This window comes from Hydra vulgaris, chromosome 04 (assembly GCF_038396675.1).
Source record: "Hydra vulgaris chromosome 04, alternate assembly HydraT2T_AEP".
NCBI classification, from domain to species: domain Eukaryota; kingdom Metazoa; phylum Cnidaria; class Hydrozoa; order Anthoathecata; family Hydridae; genus Hydra; species Hydra vulgaris.
Window position 1 is genome coordinate 41794619 of NC_088923.1, and position 13651 is coordinate 41808269.

At 26.1% G+C, this 13651-nt stretch overlaps 1 protein-coding gene across 1 annotated transcript in view; it reads right to left on the reverse strand.

Annotated features, from left to right (window-relative positions):
* The window catches only part of LOC100215166 (interferon regulatory factor 9), a 74884-nt gene that overhangs the window by 52324 nt on the left and 8909 nt on the right, over positions 1–13651 (reverse strand). Inside the window, exon 2 of the mRNA XM_065796379.1 lies at positions 3637–3791. Within this exon, the coding sequence (XP_065652451.1) occupies positions 3637–3639 (3 nt within the window). The 5' untranslated portion in view covers positions 3640–3791. The remainder of the gene's footprint in view (positions 1–3636; positions 3792–13651) is intronic.

The following is a 13651-nucleotide window of genomic DNA, read 5'->3' on the forward strand; positions in this document are numbered from 1 at the left end:
ATTTTCATTTAAGACTGGTCGTATTGTCTTAACTATAAATTCTGATATTCTGTGGTTTGGTGTGCCAATGGTAAAAATAATTATTCTCATAGGTTAGGATTTTTTGGTTTAAGACCTTTGACTCCATACATACGAGGTGGAATAGAATCACTTGAATATATTTTTTTGTATTCCTCTTTAGAAAAACATTGTTTTTTATTTAGTTTTAAAAGATATCTTCTAATTTTTGCCGCGTAACTGGCAGCGAGGTCTTCACTTATATTTTTTATCGGACCAATTTGTTCACGGATTTTTTCCAAAGCTCTAAAATAATTAATTCTCAAAAAACCTGTTCGTTTGTCAAACGAGTATATAGCAATGGTTTTATCACTTTTTATTTCTTTAAAAGCATCCTATATTATTTTGTCAGATTTGTTATTTATTTTCTTCTCTGCTTCTAATACTCTCAAAATGTTTTTCTTTTAATTTTTTGTATTTTTTACCTTGTTGATGTATTCTAATTTTAAAGCGGAAGACTCTGTTGATGTTAAAATATCCATGTATGGTATCGATTTTAAAGATGGTAAAAAGTTTAGACCAAGATTCAGAAAAACATTTTGACTTATTGAATCATCGTTATTGTTAAGGTTTAAAACTGCGTCGATTTTATATTTTTTGTTTTTCTCGCAATATCTTTTCTATTTGTATGTTCACTTTGAAGTATATTAAACATTTTTGTTAAACCTTTTGATTTGATAAACATGCTTTCCCTTGATTTTTCAGCATTTTTTTCTAATTTAATATAGTCTTCTTCATCAAGTATACATTTAAGAAAGTCTTGAAGTCTTCTTACTTTATTCATAAGACTATCCTTTTGCAAAAAAGAGACTATTTCGGAAAAAACAAAAACATTAAAGGTAGAAAATAAAAAATTTAAAAGAAAAATTAGGCAGGAACTAGAAATACAAAATAACATGTGCTATGCGCAAAACGGCGGAAATAATCTTGATGAAGGCCAATATGTCATATCTAAGTTTTGGAGACCATTTTTTGAATTTAAAAACGAAAGAAGCCATTCAACCGCTGACGTCAGTAGTAACAATTTTATATGAACTATAAACGGTTAAAATATTATTGTAATACTTTCCAAGCCGATGATCCTGATATCCATAACCCAACAAAAATTTCTTATATAGCAAAATTATTGGTATTGAGAGACACTGTATTTCTTGATGTTTTAAAATGAAATGATATCAGTTAATCTTTCTCTAAATGAAGCCTAGGCTTCTGGTCCAAACAGTGTTCCAACCATTATTCTATAACTCGTTGCTAATGATACTTTTTCAGTATTTTCTAAACTATTTAATCTTTCATTCTTGAAATATTAATTAATCTTGTATCTATTACTTTCTTGATAATTCTAAGTGCCTCTACGACCGCCAGTTCGGTTTTCGTTTAAAACACTCTACTTCCCATGCACTTATTAACACTTCTGAAATGATTTAGAGTTCAATTGATTGTGGTTCTTTTGCTTGTGACGTCTTTATAGATCTCCAAAAAGCATCTGATACAGTTGACCACAAGAAATTTAACTGTAAAATTGTACCTCTATGGTATACGGGGTATCGCCAATGAACAGTTTTCATCCTATATTAAAAACTGTACTCAGTTTGTCTCGATTAATGGGTTTCAATTCACAAGTAAAGTTATTAAGTATGATGTCCCACAAGTTATGGTCTAGAACCTTTACTGTTTTTAGTATATATTAAAAATCTGCCTTACACTATAAATAACTAGTTTATCCATCATTTCACAGACGACACTAATTTTTTATGCAGAAATAAATCACTCGCACAGCTTTGTAAAAAAGTTAATTTAGATCTCCATCATTTGTGTCATTAATTAAATAGAAGCCATACTTTTCTAAACATCAATAAAACTGATTTTAATACTTTTTCACTTTCGAAAAAAAGATTGATAACGATAATGTGAATATTAGATTTAACGGTAAAAGACTTTTCCTATTTTAATATATAAAATACCTCGAGTTATTTATTGAAAAAATACTTATCATGGTACTATCAACTTATTCAATTAAATAAAAAAATCTGACGTGCCAATATTATGTTGTCATTGATACGACACTGTGCTTCCCAACATATTCTAATATCAATTTACTATTCCTTGTTCTCCTCTCATCTAAGTTATTGTTGAACTGTTTGGGGTCAAAAGGTTGTTTTCTATGAAATCGTATAATTAGTTTACAACGCACTTCTATAGAATTATGATATTTTCGCCTTTACGATCTAATATGCAAAATAGATTTTCTGAATTAAAAATTCTATAATTTCAAGATCGTGTAAAGCTTTAAAATTGTCTCTTTTGTGTTTGATTTTCTTCAAAATAAACTACCAAATTCGTTTAATAATTTTTTTATTATATCAAGTGATACTCATAAATATTACAATCTAAATACTAAAAACTTTAACTTGCACACTTTTTTTTTCAACACTATCAAATATTGCAAGCTCTATAAAACATCAATGTCGTTCTCTCAAGAACTAAATAATACCATTTATAAAAAAAAAATTTGAACTAAATACTATTTTATTACCAACATTCTTCTTCTCAATCGAAACAGAATTGAGAATTTTTTTTTTGAGTATATATCTAATGAATATTAATTTTATCTTTTATTATAATTGCTTTTAATATTTTACTGTTTATAAAACTATTATTACTTTTATTTAACACTATAGTCTTTTTTTAACTTTTTTACTAATAATACTATTACCATTAATTTATCTTCGTTTTATAAGCCTTATTAATATTATTTATAATGATAGTAATAGTGGTTCCATTGCAGTGATAGTTTTATGGTTATTGTCATAACCTTTACACATCATATTAGTAATACCCCAAATTTCTGCAGTTTGTTAAATATCTTCTCAATGTTTAAAAATTAAAAAAAAAACTTGATCTGTTATTTAACTTTAAGTAGATTTAATAGCTTTATATATAGGTTCATTTTTAATTTTTCTGGGCAATTCTCGTTTTATTTAAAGAGTAGAATATATTTAAATGAGACATTCCTTAAAACAAAAAAACATCACGCGCAACATTATTAGAAATTTTGCTAATACCTGAAGCTTTCTTTTTTTTAATTGACTTTGTTTCTGCCCTCTTCCTTTAATATTGATCTAAGACAACGAGATATAATTGTCCATATAATAATTTTAAAATGGTTTTTTCAAGATTTTTCGACGCCAGATTTGTATTAATCTTTATAAAGATATGATTAATTTCATAATTTTTATTTACCTTTGAACTTACTTTCAGTTTCTGTTACTCTGTTGGATAAAATGTGCGAACTTATATTTCAAAAAATTTCAAAATGATCTGATATATCAGTTTTAAACTCTTCCCGTTTTTAAGAAAAGAATTAGTTAAAATATTATATATAGAGCAGTAATGAAATTGTTATGATATGAGTGGGTCTGCGAATGAAAGGTAAAATACTGCGGAAAAATAATAAAATAAAGGCGTTCATTGTAGATTAAACTGCCGATGTTAAAATTACCAATGTAGAGTGATTTTTTTGTTCACTGTTGTTTTTGATAAAAAGTTAATGCAAACAATATGAAAAACAAACAATACCATAATGAGGCGGTATATAACAAGTAGAAACTATAATCTTCGTTGTATTTTAAATTATCTTAATTCTAAGGATCTCGTGGTCTGCATTCCAGATTAATTTCGTGGTCTTTGCAAGTGTTAATAGTAACTCTACTTCCTTTTTTTTGAGTATTTTTCTATAAACAAACAAACAAAAAAATGTTTATAATTATTTATATGTTCTAGTTTTAATGTAGCAGTAATCAAATAAAAAAAAAGAAAAAAAAAAAAGTTTATGTAGCTATTTTGGTTTTTATAATTTTACAGAAACAAAAGTTTTGTGAAAATCATGTTAAAAAATTGAAATTTAAAAGTTTTATTTTCTCAAGAGTATTTTTATTTTAACTTTTTTGAACTTATTAATACATTTACAAACAAACAAAAAGTGTTTTTATTATTACCAAACTTAAAGCGAAGTTATTCTTGTTTAATTAAAGAAAATAAATTGCTATTATTATAAAATCACAAAAATTTTGTTGTTATAATAACGTATTTAAAGTAAGTGCTTGCAGATATTTCAAAAGAATTTTCTTTTTATCGTCACATTAAAATAAAACCCTTTCTATTGAATATTGCAAAACTCTTATTGTTGACAATTGAAACTTTTATTCGATTTTTTTTACAACATAGTTGTTGCATAAAAGCTTTAAACCTTGCCTAATAATTAGGAACTGCACGAAATCACTAGTAAAGTGTTATAATAAGTACTTGAACGAAAATCGCGAGCATTGTCTTTTTATTAATAAGGATTATACTGTAGTTAAAAGTATTCACAAGAAATTTTCAAACATTGTCAAATAATAAACATTTAAAAGCGAATCGCAATCATTGCTTAATAATTAGTCATCATAAACAAGCCATAAGCATGGCTCAATACACTAAATGTTCTTAAGTTTCAACAAATTCTATTGCTTTTTAACTTTATGAAGAAATTTTAAAATTTGTACATAAGTTAGAGGACAAAATATCTTTACACCACTATTAAAAAAAAATTAGTAAAACTATCAGACAATTTAAATTAACTAAAAATGACTGTGGTGACAGTTTCTTATTAGTATATCTTAAAGATTAGTTTTTAAATGCTCTTAAAAAAACTAATAGACAGTTAAAAAAATAATTTTTTTAGATTGCCGATCAGTGATAAAAAGTGTTTTTAAACACAATACACAAATTGAATCTAAAAATATTTGTAATCTCTGCTATCAAAATTTTATCAATATAGTTTTAGAAGTTTTAAAATTAACTTTATTTACAACCTATAAAAGGCTTTATTGAATTGTGAAATTGGTAATATATTTTATCATTATTAGGTTTGTAAACCATATTTGCAATAATTGTATATAAAGTTAATAATGGCAAGAAAAACAAAAAAATAGAAAAATATCAAAAAATAAATTGTAAGTATGAGCGTTTGTATTTTTAAAACTTTGATCTCTACTTTGATGCATAACATAAATGCATTTAAAAAAATGTTAATTATTTAATTCTGAATTATTTTAGAAATATATAAAGTTTTTCATATTAATAAACCTAATAATGATAAAAAGTATTTCTAATAAAGTCTAACATAGGTAGAGATTTTATTAGCATCTAGCTTCTGTTAAAGATACATATTTTAAAATGATAGTAACTGTATTAAAGGAACTTTATTTTGCTTTTCAAGATCAAAAACAGTTTTTATACTTATTATTAATTTTTAGATATTGTCACACTTTATAAGTTTAATAAAAGACCAATACTATGTATCACATAAATCTGAAATATATTAAAAAAAAACAATTAATAAATAAAAAAACACAATCTCACACCTTCTCTTACACAAATGCAAAATTTATATTTTCAAAACGCATTTTATCGTTAAATTTGTCTAGATAAAATTCAGTTTTAATATAAACACTTTATGTGTTGCAGTATTTATCTATGCTTATCAGAATTTAAAATGAAATTGTTAAAAATTATAAGTATCCAGAACTTATTGAAAATAAATGATTTTTTACAAATGTTTTTATTATAAAGTTGTTTAACAAGTAGTTTAATAGAGAGCTTATAAAACCATTAAAAATATTTCTTAAAACTATTTTTAGATCACATTTGTAGCCTAACCCTTAACCCTAACCCTTACCCTGACATAGATCTTGTGTGCAATACAACCTGATATGAAACTATTTATGGTCATTTTAATGAACTTTGTAACTCTAAACCGTGTTTGCAAATAAATAAGTATAAGTTTTGGTTAAAAAGATAAACCTTATAGAAAAGAAAATTTTAAAATAAATATAAGTTGTCACATCCTTTAATTGTAACTTTTATTGGTTCACATAAGATTAATAAATTTAAAAATTTGAATTCCAACAAGTATTAAATAAAAAATAACATATATTACAAATTAAATATAAAGAGTGAAAATGATGTCTATGTTAAAATGTAAACTATAAAAATATTACTTTATTCAAACTTCGTATAGTATTCAAATTGATGGACATGAAACAAAACATTCATAAATATTTAAAATGCAAAACTCACTGATAAACGTTCTAAAAGTTAAATGTTAAGTTAAATGCCACTACAGTTAAAGAGACTTCTAATTATTGTACCTTTTCTTCACTGATGATGAGTCATGTTGATTTTACTAATATGTGTTAGAAAAAAATAGTCTGATAGTTGTGCCTTTTTTAAATAATGTTATAAAGATAATTGGTTTTGTGTTGTTTAAAATTTTATACACAAAAATTTGAAAGTGAAAGATATTTGTTAATATTAGGAATATTTATTTCAATGAGTTATGCTTCAATGACTTGTTTGTGATTACTTTTTAATAAGCAATGCTTGTTATTTGCTTGTAAATGTTTGTTAGTAACAATGTTTGAAGCTTTTATGTGAGTGCTCATTTTTAAATACTACAAGTGATTTCATGTAAATGCTCATTATTAAATACGGCATGTGATTTCATATAAATTCTCTAGCCAAAATGTAAATCTTTTCTAAAACGTTATGTCAGAGTTTTTAAGTTCTATCTTTCTCCGTATAAATATTTATTAACACAATGGCTCATCTTCTGCTTTACATTTTTTTCATGGGTGAACTTTGAAAAATTTCAACCACTAATAAAAAAGTCAAATCATCAATTCTAACATCAATGGAAACTAAATCCTATGGCGGAAAACGCAAATCACTTCAGTTTTTCACAATTATTTACCAAAGATTATTGTTTCCCAGAAGAGCATTTGTATAAAAGTATACCAGCTAGTTGTGGCGTAAGAAACAGTACATATCATTTTTCTGATTATAAATTCACAGATATTTTCAAAGATTGTATTTCTCTAGCCAGACGTTTGAGTTGATCACACTACAAAAATATTTCTTTAAAACTAATCAAGTAACCCCCAAATGAGTTAACTTGCTAAGCTAAGTAACTGCATCATGTGGAAACACCTAAATTATTTGAAAAATTTCTTGCTATTTTAAACATCTTTCCTTAAATGCGTAGTAGCATTTAACAAAAGAATAGTGACTATATTGTAAGTGTTTTTGCTAAATAAAAATCTTCAGGAAAAAAAAAGAAATTATATGGATACTTGCACCAAAAAACGCTATGCGTTTATATACAAATTTTATATTTAAGTCACATTTATAATTATAATTAAACATATTAAATTACTCGCTATTACTATATTTGATAAAACCTAACCATTAAGTGTTTTTTTCTGACTAGCCAACTAGCGTTCTGTACCTGCTATGTCAAGTACACGTACAGTGTACTTCCCGAAATCATAAAAACCAATGTGGTTACATAAACTTTCATAAAAATTCAGTTACATAAAAATTCGACGTAATATAAATATGTTTGGATTGCCGTTGCATTGAAAAAAGTATAGCACTTGGACAACCTGCATTAAGTATTGGTAGATTTTCTGTTTAATGTCAGTTTAATTGTTATTAAACTAACAAAATAAAGACATAATATTGAACTTGGGGAGAATAAAAATGAACATTAACAGTAACTTTTGCTACTTCACAGTTGTATCTTTTACCATTCGACATTAAATAAAATGAAGCATTGAAGCTGAGAACTTTGTAGAGAATTCAATTTAATTCGAAAAAAAAATTGACCTCTTAGCGTATCTAGAATATGTTGTACACAGGCTTTTATAGTCTAATGTTTTTGAAATGTTTTTGTAACAATGTTACTATACCAGTTTCTTATATTTCCTGTATTTACAGATGTTGTTTCAGATGAAATCATTTGGCTACCCACAGCTCATATTCACCCAGCACAAATTTTGTTTTATTGAATATTGTTTCACATTTTCCATTCATCAGCTCGAGAGTAGCAACTCTAACGTCTCTCTTTTCATTTTTCAAAACAACTACTTGATGTTTCAATTTCTTTATATGCTTTCCTTCAAAGTACTAAGACCATTTTTTATTTTTTAAGTTCTCATTATAATTTGCTTTCAACTTTTTTCCTTCTTTGATGACATATATGTAAATACCATTTTGATTTGGACTAGGAATTAAAAATTCACCTTTTAATTGAATTTTGCAGGCTTCATGTGCTTTTTTGGTACTAATTTTCGCAGAAATCACTAAGTTTACAGCTTAGTTTGTTTTTTGTCATTAAGATGATGACGAGGAACCTTCGACATCTTCATCTTTAGTATCACTGCTGGAACACTGTTCTTTGTTTCTGAATGATCTACTTTGCTAGTTGATTTAACGAAATCTTAGTATTCGCAGATGGAAAATTTTTTATTTTCCTGACACAACCAATCACCTTTTTATTCAGTTATTTTAAGCAATTGGGTAAAGTTTTGAGTTGCGGGTTTCAGACTATTATTGTTAAGCTTTTTTAATCATTTTCTAATTTTCTTTTTGCTGCCGATTTCCATTATAGAATTAGCTTTCTTAATGAACCTTGCAGAATTAGATATTTAGCTTTCTCCATAGTAGTTCAGTTTCTTTAGCCGCAATTGCAACTCTCTCCTTTCCGCTTTTCGCATATAACGACAAACTTTTAAATTTATCAACAACATGCTGTTCTTTTGCCAATATTTTCATTTTACCAATACTTTTACAATAGTAGTACATATTCTTAAAGTCTTAACTTTTTTAAACCTTACTAAATTTGATTCCCAAACTGTCTTGTTCTTATTAAAACAAGACCATTTTTGGCCATTTTTGTATGTCTATTACCTAATTTATAACTCAAAAAGATGTTACTAAAATAATAGAAAAAATTATTTTCAGCTTAGGAAGGGCAAGGGGAGGGGAGGGGGAGGTTGTGTGATCTTTTGTAACAATTAATATAAAAAATTTTTATTTCCTGTTTTTATAAATATAATTTCTCCAATCATGGTGACATTGCGAATTAAAAGTTCTTTAAATAAATTTTTAGTCACATACAAATACAAATAAATGAAATACTTCCGTAACATAGTCAACAGCTCAGCTACAATTTTAAATTAACTTTTGAAGCACCGCATTTTGACTACTTGTAACCTGCATATCTTATTTAAACTATTTTTCTCTTTTGCATCAAAAAAAATTGTATTTAAAAAATAGAGAGAAACAAAAACTGAGCTGACTGTAACAAATGCTACACTTGCTAGAGCCTGGATCATATATATATATATATATATATATATATATATATATATATATATATATATATATATATATATATATATATATATATACATATATATATATATATATATATATATATATATATATATATATATATATATATATATATATATATATATATATATATATATATATATATATATATATATATATATATATATATAAATCCATTTTTTTGATGGCATGTGCTGTGTTTTATGGTCATAACCTTTAATATCGTTAGTTGAGATAATAGAGCTTGCATTACTTTTTATGTTGTGTAATAAATGCATTTTAGAAATTATATACTTTTTATCATTTTCTAAAGTAAGTTTAATAGGTTTCAAGTTTTTGCTCCTTTTTTATTGGTGAGTTTAATATTTTTGTTTTTGCACTTGATAACGGTTAATTGACTTTTCGTGAAGTTCATCAGTCGAAGCGTGATTGATAATAAAGTTAGATATGTCGTCGTCTAGATTTTTTAACAATTTATTTAAAATGTTTAAACCTTTTTCTTAAAGTTTCTTCTAATGAAAGAGTTAAAAAAGTTTTATAATATTCATCTTGTATTGGCATTTAAACAGCTTCCTAATTTCGTCAGGTTATCTTCAATAACTTCTTCAAATATTGAAATAACCAATAAGAAAATTGGATTATTAAAATGCAAAGATACTCGATGCAAAATTAGCAAACTCTACCTCAAGTAGAAGATGAGTTTGAAACATCTAAAGGCACTATATGGAAAGTAAAAACTCAAATCACTTTTAGCAATAAAAATGTAATTTATTACCTTAATGTATATCATGTATACCATAATTTATTAGCATAATTTATATCATGTAATAAACAAGGCGCTCACACTAATAAAACTAATATTTTAAGATTACGTATAAATGGACATATTTCTAGTTTCGGAATTAACCTATTAAATGATTCAACAACCATGTTTCTACCTTTTAAAGTGCCCATATGAGTATTTTTGAACCTTCTTTTCAACTTTTTGTGCTCTTTAAACTTAACAATGAGAGCTTCATTATCATATGAAAAGCATATACTTAATCAAAAGGACGATGCAACAAATTTATATTTCTTGTATTTATGTAGAATTTACAAATTAAAACAGTTGCTCATGGTGACAATGTGTATGTATATATATATATATATATATATATATATATATATATATATATATATATATATATATATATATATACATATATATATATATATATATATATATATATATATATATATATATACATATACATATATATATATATATATATATATATATATATATATATATATATATATATATATATATATATACATATATATATATATATATATATATATATATATATATATACATATACATATATAATACATATATATATATATATATATATATATATATATATATATATATATATAAGTATTATCGCGGACATTTTTGTGTACCCGTTAATTTTTGTCCTCGTAAGCATCGTTCTTTTTCGTAAAAAAAATCCCGTAAGCAACTTTTATAGGAAGCGAAAAGTACATACATAGTCTATCAAATAATCTGACTTGCTACATCGATTGAACCTTTGTTTTGGGTCAGCATCAAGGTCAAACTTAGTGTTAGGGTTACGGCAAGGTTTAAATATGGTTATTTTACTGTAGTTATTCGCTTTTGTAAATAGATGAAAATAAAAATGAAATTTTAATACATAATAACCAAATAAAAACAAAACAAAATATAAGCATGAAAAATATCTTTATACAACAAAAAAATAAATATAAATATGTATAAATAAAAATAGAAATGAAAAAAGATAGTTATAAATATGATGAAAATGGTACAAATAGGTAAAAAAAAAAAAAAATACATAACGGTAACAAAAAAAAAACATGGTCCGTAAACGCCGACTAGGAGTATACTTATTAGGGTGTGTCAATTTTTTTCTTCTCCCGAAAACCAACAAAGAGTAGTAAATATATTGATTTTTATGTATTTTCCTATTAGTTAAATACAGAAAATTTTAAGAATAAAATTCGAGTAAGTGCTAAAATGGTAAATTTTGATTTGAATATTTTTGGTAGTTTTAGACGTTAGTCATAGTTTACTCAAAGGAAGGGGTTCATCTCTACCCTTGCCTAGCAACTGCCCAATCTTGTTTGGTCCAAACCCAACTTTCATAACCTTATTGCGCCATTTAACTTCATAGATTGTTAAGATTGAAATTCAAAATTTAATAACTTAAGTGAGCAGCAGTGCTACACAGACCATTTATATAAAGTTATAACTTGTTTTTACTTTTTTTGTCGGCGGCTTCCGAAATTTTATGAAAAGCTGGGTGGGTTATATAAAATATGTAAACAGTATAGCCACTGATTTTAGACCCGCTTTGTCTGTACCCTTTTAATTACTCCTCCCTCTCTGCAATTGTACGCATTATTATTAATAATAGAAGGAGACCTTAAAATTTCAAATTTAAAAATAAGAGAATTTGAAAATAAGAGAATTTAAAAAAAAGAATTTAAAAATAGATAAATAACAATAAAAACTAAGTTCTTAGCTTCTTCATCATTTTTTAAAGGCTTTAACTACTCCACCTGCAACTTTAGAAGGGTTGCCATATCTCATTTGCTACTATTTTTGACATTATATGTCTACTGGCAAGTTGAGCACGTATATAAGATTCTTATTGTTCATGTATGTAAACATGGCTAGCAGGTTCAGTTACCAACTTGATGCATCTTTCAACTGATTGTGTATGAGAATTACAGTTAGGAACTTCCATAGGATAGTTTACAAACTCTTTAATTGTGGCAGAGGTAAGAGTACAGGTAAGTAGAGGCTCAATTACATTTAAGTTCCATGTTTTAAGGTCTGACAGCTGTTTAGCATAAGGACTTTTTTCTGGCGATCTTCTTAATTTAAGACTACTATCTCCAACTTGAGTTACCTCATCTCCCACTCCAGTATGTGCATACCATCTGATCGCCTAATTGTTGGCATAACAATATCTAAAGCCTCTTCACTCTGAGTTCAAATAGTTCTAGTTGATACAAAATATGTCTAGGTCCCTCAGTCGAACTTGATTTATATCAATTTTTATTAATATTTATAATATGAAGGTGGTGACTCAAGAAATAAAAGTAAATTTTGAAAAAAAAAATTTAAAATTTGCTTCATTATTTTTTTGTTCGCAGAATGCAAAAACTTTTAATACAAAATTTTAACCTCGAGTAATAATAATTTGGATTTATATCAACCAAGCAGTTCCTAAAATACATAATTTTTTTGTCCATAAAAACGCCAGAGCAACCAATACATTAATGTATAACTAAAAAAATCAATATATTTTAAATATTAGAAGTTATTTGAGTAGCCTACCTTGTTTATTTTTTTGGTCATAGGTTGAAGGATCATTCGAATTCCTAATATATATTTAAGTTGTTACAAAGGTTGTTTAAAGCAGTATTTCTAGTAATTTGGAATTTTGTAATCTTGAAGATACTGAAAGCTACTTCATTTTGATTGTTAGGACTATTTTGAAAAAAATGTTTGAAATTGCTGTATGTAAATTGTGCAATTCCTCATTAAAAATAACTGATATATTAGATCTGAGAAAAGGTTTTTCACAGTTATATTGTAAGAACTGTGAAAAAACTAACCAGTTTTGAACTCAAAAACTATTTTTACTGTAAATAATGTAGGCAGAGATCCATACGAAGTGAATATACGTTCAGTTGTTGCATTCCGCAAGATTGGATTAGGCTTTCAGGCTATTGAAACTTTTGCAATGAGTACAAACACATATAATATTTATGAAAATGCTTTTGTTAATTAAAAAAAAAAAGGTATAGTATACACTGCTAGTATGAATGCTGCAACTAAAAGTATGAACAAGGCAGCCCAGGAATGCATAATAAATGATCTCGAAGGTTCCTACTACCATCTTATTACAGTTGATGGCACGTGGCAAAAACGCGGGTATTCTTTTCTTAGACTTACAATAGCATTGATTGGTAAAAAGTGCACATGCTATGAAGTTCTTTCAAAATATTTTAGTGCTTGTCAATATTGGGAAAATAATAATCTGAATCAAATAAATAAAATAAAATAAAGCCCCGAATAAAATAAGCCCTCTAAGTAAAACCCTCTGAATAAAGCCCTCTGAATAAAATAAATAAAATAAAACAAAGCCCTGAGTATTATGAATGTCGTGTTAACCACATACGCAATATCAACCATAAAGGAGCTTCTGGTTCAATGGAATCAGCTGGTGCTATCTCATTATTTAGGCGCTCCATAGCAAAGAATAATTTTATATATAAAGAGTATCTTGGAGATGAAGGCACTTCATCATTTAAGGATGTCATG